We start from the raw sequence: 16,666 nt of genomic DNA, 5'->3' as shown, positions 1-16,666 counted from the left end.
AAAAGTTGGCTTAAAGCTCAACGTTAGAAAACTAAGATCATGGCATCCGGTCCCATCACTTCATGGCAAATAGATGGGGAAACAGTGGAAGCAGTGGCTGACTTTATTTTTCTGGGCTCCAAAATCACTGCAGATGGTGACTGCAGCCATGAAATTAAAAGATGCTTACTCCTTGGAAGGAAAGTTATGACCAACCTAGATAGCATATTAAAAAGCAGGGACATTACTTTGTCAACAAAGGTCCATATAATCAAGGCTATGGTTTTTCCAGTGGTCATGTATGGATGTGAGAGTTGGACTATAAAGAAAGCTGAGCACTGAAGAATTGATGCTTTTGACCTGTGGTGTTGGAGAAGACTCTTGAGAGTCCCTTGGACTGCAAGGAGATCCAACCAGTCCATCCTAAAGGAGATCAGTCCTGGGTGTTCATTGGAAGGACTGATGTTGAAGCTGAAACTCCAATACTTTGGCCACCTGATGCGAAGAGCTGACTCATTTGAAAAGACCCTGATGCTGGGAAAGATTGGGGGCAGGAGGAGAAGGGGACGACAGAGGATGAGATGGTTAGATGGCATCACCGACTCAATGGACATGAGTTTGAGTAAACTCCCGGAGTTGGTGATGGACAGGGAGGCCTGGCATGCTGCGGTTCATGGGATTGCAAAGAGTTGGACATGACTGAGCGACTGAACTGAACCAAATTAAAACTTATTTCTCAGGGCTCAGCTCAAACTTCACTTCCACATTAGTCTTCCTTAACCTCCCTGTTACTGGTTCTCAGCACCAGATATCTCTCCATCTTAGTTGTTGTTTTCTTAGTTAAGTCATGTCTGACTATTTTGACAACGTGGACTGTAGTCTGCCAGGTTACTCTGTCCATGGGATCACCCAGGCAAGAATACTGGAATGGGTTGCTGTTTTCTTCTCCAGGGGACCTTCCCAGACGGGATTAACAGGTGGATTCTTTACCACCAAGCCACCAGGAAATCCCCTCCATCTTAGTACCTTTTCAATTACAGTTTTGTATCAGTTTGTGTAACATGTGTCTCCCCACCAAACTGTAAGCTCCATGAAGGCAAGGACATTGGTTTTGTTGTTGACTCTCATGTCTCCAGCATCTAGTACAGTGCTTGACACATAATGAGTGCAATATATATTTGTTGAGTGAATAAGTAGGACCTATTTTCTATGGCTTTTGTGAAGATTAGATGAGATAAAACATAAGTGTTTAATAACCATAATTTATTAATAAGGCAGTTAATGAGATGACCGTGTGCTAGGTACTTTTCACAACTTTGACATACTTGTCTAATGACGAAACTTATAGTACCAAAAAGTAAGCTCAGTTTTCTATCTTTTGGATTTGCAGGATGAGCAGAATATTCCTCTAGAGCTATATTAAGAAAGGAAAGTCATTCACACCTCAGTTCTTCCACATGGTGGTTAGGATATTATTTGCCACATTTGAAGGGGGAATTTCTAGTTATCCTAGTCTGATTCATACATGGGGAAATAAAGCTTATTAAAAGGCAGAGCACGCTCTCTGATGAGGGGAGGGAAGGAGTCAGTCTTCCAGTTGGGACTGTCACGTTGGTGGACTAAGACGATGCAGAGAAGCTGCTGTATGGGGTACTTGAGTGGTATCAACTAAGAAGAAAGAAAGAAAAATGTGGCACTGGGTTTCCTTAAAATGTCACATTCAGCAAAGACAGGTCCCAGGAAGGGGGAACTTGAGAGAATGGTCAATCTAGGAGGTGAGACAGACACATGGATTAGGAGTGGAGCAGAGAGTTGGTGGTGTGTATGTCTAGGTGTTCTAGTCAGGGCAGGAAGTCCTCAGCTGTCCTGGTAGCTTTTACTTTCCTTCTGTACAGATGACCTTGAACCCTTCCTGATTGTACCACACCCCATGTTTCTTTATGAGTCCCCAGCTTCTGGAGATCAACTGGGACCAAGGCAGTAACAGAGCCCCATCCAGGGTTTATTTTGGACACAGTGATTCAAAAGATTTGAATGTTAACCCTCTCTTTGTTATCATATCCTAATTTACTCAAAGTTTATTTTAAAAAAAACTTGTATTTTCTACAATAAGTAATGTGATCATTGTAAAAAAAAAAAAAGAAACAATGAAGAAAAAATAAATAGCCATAATCCAGACATAAGCATTATTTGCATTCAGCAAAATGAAATAATACTGTGTGTTTTCTTTGTCTTCTTTTTTTGATTAATCTTTGGCTGCACTGGATCTCTGTTTCTTGTTGAGTGGGCTATTCTTTAGTTTCAGTGAATGGGGTCTAATCTTTATTGTGGTATGAGGGCTTCTCATTGTGGTGGCTTCTCTTGTTGCGAAGCACAGGCTCTAAGCACACAGGCTCAGCAGTTTTGGCACATGGGCTTAGTTGCTCCTTGGCATATGGAATCTTCCCAGAGTAGAAATCAAACCTGTGTCCTCTACATTGGCAGGCAGATTGTTATCCACTGCACCACCATGGAAGTCCATATTTATTTATTTCACTGTGCTGGGTCTTAGTTGCTGGATGTGGAGTCTAGTTCCCTGACCAGGGATTGAACCTGAGCTTCCTGCATTGGGAGCACAAAGTCTTAACTACTAGACCACCAGGGAAGTCCCTTATTTTTTGTGAATCCATTTGTAATTAGTCTCTACGTGAAAAAAGAATTTTGTGAGACTAGATCTTGCTAAGAGACTAGACTTTACCTAAAAGAAGTTGTTATTGAAGAAAGTATACAAGTTATCGGTGTACAACTGATGAATTTCCACAAAGAGAACACATTACCCACACCAACAAGTAGAACATTACTAGCACTCCCCTAGTGTCTCCTTCCAGATACTACCCCCCAAGGTAATCATTATCCTGACTTTTAACACCATAAAGTTTTTTCCCTTGCATTTGAACTTTATGGAAATTGACTCTCATGTAGCATGTACTCTTTTCCATCTACTTTCATCTGCTCACCAATGTCAGGTTTGTGAGATTCACCCACATTTTTATTATACATTGTCGTGATCATTCATTCTCATTTCATATAATGCTCCATTGTGATTATACTATAATTTACTTATCCTTTCTTTTGTTGATAGGATTTAGATAATTTCCAGTTGGGACTGATACAAATAATGCTGTGATACACATTCTTCTATATGATTTTTGGTGAATACAAGAGCAAACCTCTCTTCAGGATATATCTAGGAGTGGAACTGTTGGCTTATAGGGTATGCATATACTCATCTTAAGTAGATTCTGTCAAACAGTTTTTTTAATTAAATTAATTTTTATAAGTTTAGGCTGTGCTGGCTCTTTGTTGCTTTGCAAGGGGTTTCTCTAGTTGGTGGCGAGCAGGGGAACTCTTCATTGAGGTGCTCAGGCTTCTCATTGGGGTGGCTCCCCTTGTTGCAGAGCACAGGCTCTAGGCACATGGACTTCAGTAGTTGTGGCACATAGACTCAGTAGCTGAGGCTCAAGGGCTCAGTTTTTCTTTGGCATGTGGAATCTTCCCTGACCAGGGATTAAACCCATGTCTCCTGCACTGACAAGCGGATTCTTATCCACTGCGTCACTAGGGAAGTCCAAACAGTTTTCCATAGTAGTTTTACTGATTATGGTTGTTCCACATCCTTATCAATATTTGATTTTTTTTTGTACTTTTCATCTTGGCCATTCTTGTGAGCACAGAGTAGGTTCTCATTTTGTATTTAATTTACATTTCTCTGATGCCTAAATGAGGATGAGTCACTTTTCATATATTTACAAGCCATCTAGATATCCTGTTTTGTAAAGGGTCTGTTCAAGTCTTTGGCCCATTTTATGTTGGGTTGTCTTTCTTATTGATTTGCAGAAGTTCTTTATATACTCTGGATACTTGTCCTTTGTTGGATGTATGTATAGCAAATGTCATCTCCCTCTCTGTGGGTTGCCTTTTCATTCTTTTACCCTGCAGTTGACCCTTGAACAATGTAGGGGTTAGGTACCAATCTCCATGCAGTTTATTTATTTATTTATTTTTTAATCAAAAAGAGATGATTAGTACTTTATTAAGTTAGCACAGACTGTACTTTTACAAACTGCAGAGCTGCCCTATTAGAGACTGATAGAAAAAATATATAAGCAATTGTTGGTATGATAACAGGATCAAGTTCCACCTTGTATTTCAACACTCCCATTTTTATCCATCCAATTTACAGTAATTGTTATTCTTCCTTATCTAATCATATACAGAGTGATATGATATTTAAAAGGATCCACTTTCAATGATTTAGACACCATATTATAGGCATTCTCCATTGTAAAATTATTTTTTCCTTAGGTCTTCAAAAGTGTGAGATATATATATATGTATATATATATGCTGGCCTGACCTTATGACTAGAAATGCTTAAATACTAATATATTTTTAAAATCAATAACTGCAAATGCCAGATGACTATACTTATACACTGTATTGTCAGGGAAATATTTTAGAATATTTTGAATAGTCAGCAGCTTATGATTCCAATTGTCTTCATGGGTATAAGTCATTGCCTTTTCATTTCACGCACATTCAAAATTCTTACAAAAGAAGAGTGATGAAAACAAAATACATAGTCTTGACTCGATAAATTGTGATGTTCAGCAGTTGCACAGACACAAGTGTTGAGTTTCAGGTGGGGAGCAAAACAGTAGCCCTTCAGAGAGGGGTGAGCCGCTCATCTTCTGTCACAAAAGCATCGTTAATGTGCCCTCCTTTCATGTCCAGGGGATCACAGGGGATGCCATTTTCAATTGTGATCACGTTTTCACACTTATCTTCAGTGTCTTCCATTTCAGATGGTCCTTTGTTCTTCCTTCTATGTTGCCGGATTCCTGATAAAATCAATAGCATGGTCGCCACAAGGACGATGCAGAATATCACACCAAATATAATAATCCAGATGGGCACAGACGGGTCAGTAAGTGGTGCAAGAGTGGAAGGAATCCTTAAAAATTCCAGAGTCTGGTCATTCAAAAAGAAGGCATTGTTGATCCGGTTTCGATTCATTCTGATGGCTGACTGTACCTCAACGGCAGGAAGGGTGTGATTTCTTGAAGGATCAGTAACCACAAACCAGAATGACACCCGCTGGGTTACATTGCAAAGTAGGACGTGGGAAATTTCAGTTGTTTCTCTGTTGGGAACTTTTCTCATGGAGAAAGCCACCATTGCTTTGAAGAGATACTCTTCATTTGTATCCCAGGCATACTTTCCTACCCGGTTTCTGCTCTTGGGGTGTGGGGCTGCCGGGGCTGGCAGGTAGCCCGGACCTGGGTTTCAGTTTCCCGTGAAAATCCTCCATGCAGTTTAAAATCTGAGTATAATTTGTAGTTGGACCTCTGTATACAGGCTTCCTCCCATATGAGGTTTGTTCATAATCACTGCTCCATATCCATGGAACCAACCAACCAAGGATTGAGTGATACTATAGTATTTACTGTTGAAAAAAATCTGCATGTGAATGAACCTATGCAATTCAAACCCATGTTGTTAAGGGTTAACTGTATTTAAGAAATAATAATTTGGGGAACACATGTACACGCATGGCGGATTCAAGTCAATGTATGGCAAAACCAATACAATGTTGTAAAGTAAAATAAATAAATTAATTAAAAATAATAATTTTATTTATTTATGGCTGTGCTGGGTTTTTGATATTCTGTGTTGACTCTCTAGTTGTGGCCAGTGAGGGCTACTCTCTAATAGCAGGTGGTTTCTTTACCAGCTGAGCCACAAGGGAAGCCCAAGAATACTGGAGTGGGTAGCCTGTCCCTTCTCCAGGGGATCTTCCTGACCCAGGAATCGAACTGGGGGTCTCCTGCATTGCAGGCAGATTCTTTACCAACTGAGCTATCAGAAAAGCCCAGTTGCAGTGCTCAGGCTTCTCATTGTGATGGCTTTTCTTGTTGTGGAGTATGACCTCAAGGGCATGCAGGCTTCAGTATCTGTGGCACATGGGCTCAATAGTTGTGGCTCCCAGGTTCTAGAACACAGGCTTAATAGTTGTGGTGCATGGGCTTAGTTGCTCTGCATATGGACCAGGGATTGAACCTGTGTCTCCTGCATTGGCAGGTGGATTCTTTATCACTGAGCCACCAGGGAAGCCCCAACTGTGTGTGTGTGTGTATGTATACACCAACTGTATATTTTTATCACAACTGATATACAGTGTTTTTAATTTTAACATAATATAATTTATCAGGTTTCTTTCCTTTGTTGTTGGCTTGTTTGGTTTTAATTTAATTTTTTTCCTCATCAAGGTCATGAAGATGTTCTCCTATGTTGTCTTCCACTTTCACATTGGGTCTTAAACTCATCTTGAATTCTTTAATTATGTGATCTGAGATTGGGATTAAGATTCATTTTTCTCCCCATGGTGATGTTTAACTGACCCAGAATCATTTATTAAAAATATTATAATTTCCCCCACTGCATTTTATATGATATAGATCTATTTCTGGAATCTCTGTTTGGTCTCTTTTTCTGTTTTTCATTGTCTGGAAGTGCCATTACTTACTTAATCAATCCCCAATTACTAGGCATTTAGATTGCTTATTTTTTTCTTCCTGGTGCTGGGTCTTAGTTGTGGCACATAGGATTTTGTTGCTGCATGCTGGCTCTCAGTTGCAACATACAAGATCTAGTTCCCTGACCAGAGATGGAACCCAGGTCCCCTGCATTGGGAACAAGGAGTCTTAACCACTGAACCACTAGGTTGCATTTAATTCAAACATATTTTTGAAGACCTATCTCCCTACTCCAAAAATAGCATTTTCTTTTTCATTAGTGAGTCTTAACATACCTTGTTCCCAGTTGAGTAGGTTGTGGCTTATGTCACTATTGTTTTTTCAAGTACAACTGTACTGTGGGATATAATGGAGTGAGGGCCTTTCTCTGGGGGGCTGCAAAATGGTAGCTGCTGCCCAATGGGAAGGTTCTTTAAGAGTCAGAGGGCTGCTGGCAGATTCACTCTCATGCACAGGAAGGAACTATTTCCAGCTGCAATGGCAATCCTGGAACAGGCCGCCAAGATGCTATACTCTGCACATGTGTGAGAGAAAGGAGGCTGACAAACAATTCCTTATTCTGACACAATCTTCTGTCCACCTCCTCTTCCCAGGAACCCATCCCCCTTGCTTTCACCCCATTTTCCAAGGAAATCCTCCTTCTTTCCTCTGGGGTCCTTATTGGACCCTAGATCTTAAACCTGGAGAGAACTCAAGTCCCAAGTAAACTATCCTAATGAAGATGTTCAGGGAAACATTCATAGCAGAGGAACCCAGGAAAATGTTCATTTTGCCAAGGAAAACTTGCAGCAAAGATGATCTGTTTGGTCTCAGTGACTTGCTGCTGGCCAACGGGACAGCCGGCTCAGGTCAGAGCAAAAGCGAGCGTTAGGAAGCCCTGGGTGGGTCAGCCTGTCTGTGGCTTTGGGGCTGAGGAGGTCCTGGTCCCAGATGTGGATGAGTGTGCTTGCTCTTTCAGCCTTCCTCCCACCTCGCCCAGGAAGAGGGGGTCAGAGCCAAGAGCCACACAGATGTTCGCTGTGAAGCAGCAGCAGCTGCAAAAAGGCTCAGGAAAGTGGAGAGAGCTGATAGGGTAGAGACAACGGCGGGAGAGGGCCGTGAGAGCAACTGGGAGAATAGGGCTGGCAGAGCGAGGGACAAGGGATGGTCCTATTTGCTTTTTCCTAGTTAATGTGGTTTCCTTACAAATCCCCCCGCTGATTCCAGCTGGTCAACTCAAACCATAACAGCACGTGGCCTGCCCGGGCCAGGAGCTGGGGCTGCTGGCCTCCCCACAAGGGTCTGGTTTCCGCTGTGGCTGCTGACCCTCCTCCCCAACTGGCTTTGTGCAGATGAGGAAAGGGACAGCACCCTAGTCGGGGCTGGGGGTGACAGCCAGGGACTGCTGGCTTTCAGCTCGCCTGGCTGCTCACCTCGGTTTCCTATGACCTTTAAAAAAGGGCACTTCTCTGCTTGTTTGGGCTGCTGCTTCCCAACAGGTATGGGTGGGGGTGGATGGGGAGACCTTGGACAAAGAACCTCTTGCCACTGATGGCTTCTCTACCTACAGGTGTGACCTGATTGACGCAATGGCCCTGGGAACCATCGGGGTGTGTCCTCGCTCATTCATTTTCCAGCGTTGTTTCATTTCCTCATTGGGACTTTACTGTGTCCAAGTTATTCATCTTATCCCCTTATTCCTTCTGGGATTTGTTTTGCCAGCAAGTCTCAGCTGAGCAGCTACTATGTACCTTTTGTGAACAAATGATTACATGCCTCAGAGGAACACTTTCCAAGGATAAAAGTTCTTGTCTGACAAATACGTTGTAATAAGCTGGATGACTGACCTGGGCTTATTTGCTTTCTCTTCCTTCCCCCATCTTCCCTGCAAAAATTCTTAAAAAAAAAAAAAGAATAAAATACACATTCAGGAAATGTACATAAAACTTGACTGTGCTGTATAATCAGTTCAACTCAGTTGCTCAGTTGTGTCCGACTCTTTGCGACCCCATGAACCGCAGCACGCCAGGCCTCCCTGTCCATCACCAGCTCTCAGAGTCCACCCAAACCCATGTCCATCGAGTCGCTGATGCCATCCAACCATCTCATCCTCTGTTGTCCCCTTCTCCTCCTGCCCTCAATCTTTCCCAGCATCAGGGTCTGTTCAAATGAGTCAGCTCTTCTCATCAGGTGGCCAAAGTGTTGGAGATTCAGCTTCAACATCAGTCCTTCCAATGAACACCCAGGACTGATCTCCTTTAGGACGGACTGGTTGGATCTCCTTGCAGTCCAAGGGACTCTCAAGAGTCTTCTCTAACACCACAGGTCAAAAGCATCAATTCTTCGGTGTTCAGCTTTCTTTATAGTCCAACTCTCACATCCATACATGACCACTGGAAAAACCATAGCCTTGACTAGATGGACCTTTGTTGGCAAAGTAACATCTCTGCTGTGTAGACACAAAGTAATATCTGTGCCGTATAATAGATTAATTGTAAAGCAAAACAGGTTTATTTCTATGCTAGATCACTTGGGCATGCTGCTACCCTGATACGGATAGGGGGAGAAATCCAAGAGAAGTGGGATTGGTGGGAAGCAGCTGTAAGGGCCTTCAGCACCCTAGAACCTTTCTGGAAAAAGTGAGACCACAGGAAGGCAACCCCAAAATAGAACTGCCAGAGGAGGGGGAGCAGGCCTGCAGTGCCCTTTGTGTCCACTCTCCAGGCCGAGGCCAGGAGACATGCCAAGCAAGTGTATCCTAGTCTGGGCCCCCAGTGCTTGGTTAGCATTCACCTCACTCCATCTTCAGCCAGTGGTGGGGGCCAGTGAGACCCACTCCACTCAGTTGCCACCCAAACCAAGCAAGCTCTGACTGTGACTGGTCATTTCTGCAGTGGGCTGGATGCTCTATCAAAAGGACTTCATGTCCCTGTCCAGCTGAGAAAGTCATCAAATTTCTTTCTCCCGGTGCCTCAATTCAGTTCTTGTACAAGGGGAAGGCTTTTAACCACTTAGAACACTTTGGAATTATCAGCACATTTTTGCTGATGGGTCTAAAATGACACCTAAGGAGATGCTGTCCCCTGTATGCACTGGGAATTGCTACAAAAGCAAAAGAAAGGAGCTTCAGGCTGAAAACCAGGCTCTCCTCTAACCAACGGGCAACCTGAAGTTGACAATCATGCTCTCTGGACCTCAGTTTCTCCGTTTGTGAGGAGTCCTGTCCGGTTCTAGGATTCTGATTCTGTGAACATCTCTATCTTTGTAACCCAGAGTGGTAGAGTTCAGTCTTCAGTCCCCACTGCTCTCTTAGAGTCTCAGCCGTTTTCACCCTCAGCTTTCACCTTGAGGCTGATAAGTCCAAAATCTACAGCAATGCTTTTTTAAAAATCTTTTGGGCCATTTCAGGGATTGAACCATCATCCTCTGCATTAGAAGGGAGGAATCTTAACCACAGCAACCCACCTTTGAGCTCCAACCTCTGTCTCCAACTGTCTACAGAAATTTCTATTTGGTTCTTCTGAAGGAGCTTAAATATGCACCCTCTCTAAGCAAGGCCACTTCATGCTCAGTCGCTAAGTCATGTCTGACTGTTTGTGACCCTGTGGACGGTAGCCCCCACGCTCCTCTGTCTATGGGATTTTCCAGGCAAGAATACTGGAGTGGATTGCTATTTCCTTTTACAGGGAATCTTCTTGACTCAGGGGTTGAACCTGCGTCTCTTGCATCTCCTGCATTGGTAGGCAGATTCTTCACCACTGAGCTACTTGGGAAGCCCAAGGCCACCACAGCCTTTCTCATAAATGCCATCAGGGCTGTTGGTCTCCCTGTGGCACAGATAGTCAGCATTGACTGCCTCCATCCAATTTCCAAAGTTTTCATAATTTTCATGAATTTCAAAATTGCCTCATGATTTCCTCCTCTTCCTTATCATTTAAATTTCCACCGTCTTCTAATACCTCAATTTGCCCACCCATTTCCCCATATCCAGTCTACTCTGCCGTCTCTGTCTGATTTTCCTAAACACCCCAATCAGTTTCCTACTCAATGGTATCTCATCGCCCACAGCTGCTGCCTGAATTTGCATTTTTAAGGAACTCCTGGAAGAGGAAAGTCTGAAAACTGCTGACTAAGGGGAATAGAATTCCAGCGCTGAGGCTTGACTTGAGGGGCCTTCTGTGATATGCCTCCCTTCCCCTCCCCATTCTTCCCCCCTCTCCTCCTGCACAGACTCTCAAAACCTACCTCTGTTCAGGACTTCCCTGGTGGTCCAGTGGCTTAGACTCCTATGTCCACTGCAGGGGGCACAGGGTTTGATCCCTGGTTGGGGAATTAGATCCCACATGCTTAAACTAAAGAAGAGATTCTGGGGCTTCCCTGGTCCCAGGTTGGAAATCTGTCTTCCAATGCAGGGAACTCAGGTTCCATCCCTGGTTGGGGAGCTAGGATCCCACTTACTGTGGGACAACTGAGCCCCAGGCCACAATCAGACAGAAGCCGGCCAAAGATCCCTCATGTCACAACTAAGATCCAGTGCAGCCAAATAAATAATAAATATTTTTTTAAAAACCCACCTCTGCTCATTTTCCTTCCCTTGTCCATCCCATCATGCCCCTCTTTGGGGCTACCTTCCCTCACCTTTTAGTCAGAATCCCCACCTCTTTCAAAGCCTGACCCATCCCTCACCCTCTTTGTCAGGACGTCCTCCATCTGAACTTACTGCATTCTCTCTCACCCTTTCCTTCCTGCCGCTTCAGTGTTCATCTGACTTCTACCTCTGACTCCTTAGGTACATGCTATTCCACATTAGACAGGACTCTCTGAATTGTAAGTGACAGTCATCCAGTTTGATGAAGGACATTTCCTACCTGTTATCTGTATCTTTTTAGTTTTTTTGGGGGGGGGGGCTGCACAGTTTGTGGGATTTTAGCTCCCCAACCAGGGATGGAGTTCCTTGGAAGTGGGAGCCTGGAGTCCTAAGCATTGGACCACTAAGGAATTACCCATTTGCTACCTCTTAGAACCAACCCTGGGTGGAGAGGGGACAGTGGGGCCTCGGGACACCTGGAGCCAGAGACTCAGCCACCACCAGGCTCTTCCCCTCCTGCTCTTGTCTGTTTCTCTCTGCACTTTGCACTTTAATTCTCTCGTCATTCTCTCCTTGAGAGGCTGCCAGTGGTTCCCAGCCTTGAGGCAGGGACTGAGTCACTAAGATTGGCAGGCCCCAGTGGAACTGTATGGAGAAACTGCAGGAGAGGCAAAAAGGAGTTTCCCCAAAGAAGGGAAAGAGAAAGGGAAAGTACTAGACAGAAAGACCAACACATGGTCACCATTGTGTTAGTTAGAAGTTAGGTCAGCTACACACGGCAGAAAATCCCAAGCAGCAGTGACTATTAGATGATAAGATGGCCAAGGACTCTGAGACCAAGCTCCTTCTAGCTGGTTGCTCTGCCACCTCTTAGTCCTGGATGATGGCTTGAGCTTCAGCCTTTCTGCCTGTATGATCCAGGGAACAGAAAGGAGAAAGAAACAAAGAATGATTTGGGAATTCCTTGATGGCCCAGGGGTAAAGACTCCAAGCTCTCACTGCTGAGAGCCTAGGTTCAATCCCTGGTTGGGGGGTCTAAGATCCCATGAACTGTGAAGTATGGCCAAAAATAAATAAATATTTTTTTAAAAAAGGATAGTCCAACTTCCTGCCATCCTTGAAAGTCACCTTCTGGAAGTTGTACATGATTTAGCTTATATCCCTTATATTGCCAGAAATAAGTTCTATGGCTGTAGCTGAATGGGCTTCTGGGAGATATCCTAATTCTGAGCAGCCATGTGCACAACTAAGAGTCAAGAGTGCTGTTAAACACAAGGGAAGGAGAGAATGGATGTCAGAGGACAGAGGATGTGCCGTGACCCTAATCCACCAGGGGCTCTGAGGGGGGCATTTCCTGCTAATGGGGTGCGCTTTTCTACACTATGACGTTTAAATGGTTGAAAGACAATCCTGGCACCCAAGTCTGTTTGGTCTGATCATCCTTAAGTTCCATTTTTATCTCTGAAGTTCCAGACCTCAGCGTTCTGGTGTGCAGCTGGGGCTGCTCAGTATCCTTCTTAAAATGAGATGCTCTAGGATGGCATCGCCGACTCGATGGACATGAGTTTGAGTTAACTCATGTTGAGTTGGTGATGGACAGGGAGGCCTGGCGTGCTGCAATTCATGGGGTCGCAAAGAGTCAGACACGACTGAGCAACTGAACTGAACTGAACTGAACTGAAGCTGGAGCCAGTGTCCCAGATGTTGTGTGACCAGTACAAGATATAACCGAGCTCTTGGTGCCCCCATTTCAATACCCTACATCTGTTAAGGTCCCCAGATTGAGACAGAATGTGCCTGGCCTGAGGGGCTTGTTGTCCTTTAACCTCACGCTCATCCTGGGGTGACACCTCACTCCATAATCTGCTTCTCTGCAGACTGACCCCAAAGCAGGAGGGACTTCCCAAGCATCTATGCCAATGCCGTCGTGCTCTTGTGAAGCCTTCATTTAATATCTTAACTGTCAGTTGGTGGATCCGACTTCTTCCAGGGTCAGAAGCCATGCCCTCTCCACCCTTCATGTGCCCCATGGAGCAGTCTGTTTTTTTGTCTTTCCTTTGGGTAAGTGTATTTTCTTAAATAAAATGCAAGATCTCGCAGAGCAATGGAAACCCACAGCCTGCATTCAGAGTATGTCACAGATTGGGTTCCTGAGCAGTGGACTCGGAGGCAGAGGTTAGTATGCAGTGGGTGTTCTAGGAGTACATGGTTGTTCTGCTAAAGGGAAGGAAGGGAGGTGGGACAGAGAGAGGGGTCGGGCTGCAGTGGGGCTCAGTGAGCTGCCCCTGCCCCTCACAAGGAGTTCCAATGCTGGGGTGATCCCTCAGGGTGACTCCAGCTGGGACAGGAGGGCCAGATATTTATATCCTCATGACAATTAGCCATCAGAGGTGGGTAGTCTCCGCAGAGGTTGGCAGCTCAGGTCTTTCTGCCTGCAGCGCTTTCAGCAGCTGGAAAAATCCGCCCTTTATTCCTGAAGTGGGGTCTGGACAATGCCTCATGGAGTCCGTCGCTGAGTGGAAGACCTACGGGCTTAGAGTTGCCACTGATCAGGTGGGTCACTTGGGGCCAGTCCATTCATCTCTCTGAGCCTCAGTTTCTCCTCTTGTAAAAACTGATGCCTGGGGAATCACCAGGTGCGATGGGTGGAGAGTGATCATATACTGGAGTAGCTCTATTCAAAGGCTTGATTTGAATCCAGAGGCCATCCCTGGGTCCTCCCATAAATCCTCAATCTTATCTTTGTTGCTGTGGACATTATCAGAGGGCATGATCACTTGGGTCCTAGGCCGGGGATGGGTATCTAGGTCAGAAGGGGGCAAATTTAGGGACCAGCTGGCAGGAGCCCCTGGGGAGTTCTACTGTTTGGAGTGGTCTGATGGGAGGTAGGCAAAAGCCACAAAGTGGTTGTCAGAGACTGAACCTTTGCGTGTCCCTCCCACCCCAAATTTATAGGTTGGAACCTTAACCCCCAATGTAACTGTATGAGAAGGGGAAGTCTTCAGGAGTTGATTAGACTTAGATGAGTCCTGAGGGTGAATCCCCATTGATGGGATTAGCGGCCTCATAAGAAGAGGAGGACACATCAGATCTTTCTCTCTGCCTTGTGGGGCTACTGTGAGAATGGGGCCGTCTGCACACCAGGAAATGGACCCTCACCAAGGATCGTATCTGTTGGTTGGCACCTGGATCTTGGCCTGCCCAGCCTTCAGAACCATGAGAATGAAATGTCTGGTTTTTAAGCTGTTCAGTCCGTGGTAGTTTGTCCCAGCAGCCCATGCTGAGTAGGAGAGTGGGAGTGGGAGGTGGGGAGGGAGACACCTGAGAAATCTGGGGGTTCATGGCTTATAGGCAAGTCATCTGGCTCTCAGGACTGGGCCCACCACTGGCCGTGGCACCTGGGGCATGACCCTGGGCTGCTCTGGACTCCAGTGACCTCGTGTGTGTGTGTTCAGTCCTCCAGTCCTGTCCGACTTTTTGTGACCCCGTAGACTGTAGCCCACCAGGCTCCTCTGTCCACAGAGTTCTCCAGGCAAGAATACTCGAGTGAATTGCCATGACTTCCTCCAGGGGATCTTCCCAACCCAGGGATTGAACTCGTGTCTCAGTGTCTCCTGCATTGCAGGTGGGTTCTTTATCACTCAGCCCCCAGAGAAGCCCCCAGTGACCTCACTGGAAACTGAGTGGTGGGGTGTGAGTCTCTGAGGTCATCTCTGAGTTGATGAGCTGAAGTCCATCCTTTGCACCTCTGTCCTGGGACTATGATGGGTTGGGAGAGGCTGGGAGCCAGAGAGCTAAGCTTTCTCCTCTTTTCCTTCATGCTGGCCCTGCTGTCCCTACAGACACTGCTGGCCCCTCAGGAAGCCTGCCCTTGTGTAGAAGGGGGTAGGGTGGTGGTTGGAAGGTGCTGTGGGCAGTGAGAAAACTGCGCCCCAGGTGCCACGGCCAGTGGTGGGCCCAGTCCTGAGAACCAGATGACTTGCCTATAAGCCATGAACCCCCAGATTTCTCAGGTGTCTCCCTCCCCACCTCCCACTCCCACTCCCACTATCCTACTCGGCATGGGCTGCTGGGACAAACTACCACGGACTGAACGGCATAAAAACCAGACATTTCATTCTCATGGTTCTGAAGGCTGGGCAGGCCAAGATTCAGGTGCCAACCAACAGATACGATTCTTGGTGAGGGTCCATTTCCTGGTGTGCAGATGGCCCCATTCTCACAGTAGCCCCACAAGGCAGAGAGAAAGATCTGATGTGTCCTCCTCTTCTTATGAGGCCGCTAATCCCATCACTGGGGATTCACCCTCAGGACTCATCTAAGTCTAATCAACTCCTGAAGACTTTCCCTTCTCATACAGTCACATTAGGGGTTAAGGTTCAGCCCCTCCACACTGTCCTTCCTGGCTGCTGGCAGCCTCCACATGAACTTTGGGTCTGACAGTTTCTGGGTGAATTGATTAAAGTCAAGCGTATTAATAATAAAAGAATGTAAACTAGATATTATCAGTGACACAGATCTTGTGACCACGTGGTATGTGCTCTTGTGTGTGTGCGTGCTGGGAGGGAGGAGATGTCTGTTAAGTTTGGAGAAATGCCACCTTTTCCTCTGGCTCCATTTCCTTTTGACCCCTGAGAAGATTTTCAGTTGTATTTATCACCACAAGCTACCAGGGCTTGGAACGTGAGAACGCAGGGGAGGCAGTGACGCCAGCCTCTCTGCTCAGTCCTGGGGGTGTTGGAAGGCACCCTGGGCACAGAGTGAGGGTGGATGTCTTCTCTGCTTTCTCCTTTCTAGCCTATCTGACCTTTCACAGGGACCTATGTCCCCGCGACCTTCCTCTCTGAGAAGCTGCACGTGGGCTTGAGTGGAAACCGGGGGACGAATGGGATGCTCTTAGAGGGGCCCTTCCAGGCCAGGTTGGTCCTGGGATCTCCATGGAGACTGGACCACAAGCCCTTGCCCCTGAAGACCTGTGCATGCCACCTGCCTCAGGCCTGCAGGCTCCCAGAGCCGAGGGTCTCTGACTGGTGGCAACAGTCCTGGGAGGCAGGAAAGGGCAAGTGGAGGGAGTTCCTCTTTCTGGAAGGACCTCCCAGTTCCAGAGCAGTCTAGTGACTTGCCCAAAGTGACACAGAAAGTTAGAGACAAAGTCCAAGTCAATCAAGTGACCTGACATCTAGAAAAAGAGGCATTGCATTTGCTCTTTCTCATTGGGAGGTGGGAGGGGCTGGAAAAAAAATCTTTTTGGCTGTTCAGGTAGTCCTGGGTGGTAGCATATTCCTTGTGGTCCTCCGCATGGTGCCTACTGCTAAGAAGTGCCTACTTGGTACCCTACCCCCTCCAATCTGCCCAAGGAGCTGGTAAGGGGTAGAGAGCAGAAACCAGGAAGGAAGGAGGGAGAGGCCAGAAGGGGGAGGCAGAAAGGGAGGAAAGGGCTTGGGGACAGAGGGAGCTGGAGAATGAGCAAACAAACAGTGTCCTGGAAAACAACTTGTTTCCCCTTTCCAGGCTCCCTGCCTGCCCCGCTGGAGGCGGTGATTTA

At 46.1% G+C, this 16,666-nt stretch overlaps 1 protein-coding gene across 1 annotated transcript in view; it reads right to left on the bottom strand.

Annotated features, from left to right (window-relative positions):
* Positions 1-4,035: 4,035 nt before the first annotated feature.
* Positions 4,036-16,666, bottom strand: part of CLTRN (collectrin, amino acid transport regulator) — a 28,827-nt gene continuing 16,196 nt past the window's right edge. The window contains exon 2 of the mRNA XM_070456909.1: positions 4,036-5,279. Within this exon, the coding sequence (XP_070313010.1) occupies positions 4,684-5,279 (596 nt within the window). The 3' untranslated portion in view covers positions 4,036-4,683. The remainder of the gene's footprint in view (positions 5,280-16,666) is intronic.

The sequence above is a fragment of the Odocoileus virginianus genome, chromosome 27 (genome assembly GCF_023699985.2).
Source record: "Odocoileus virginianus isolate 20LAN1187 ecotype Illinois chromosome 27, Ovbor_1.2, whole genome shotgun sequence".
NCBI lineage: Eukaryota > Metazoa > Chordata > Mammalia > Artiodactyla > Cervidae > Odocoileus > Odocoileus virginianus.
Note: the sequence above shows the minus strand (reverse complement) of the source record. Positions and strands in the feature narration are given on the sequence as shown.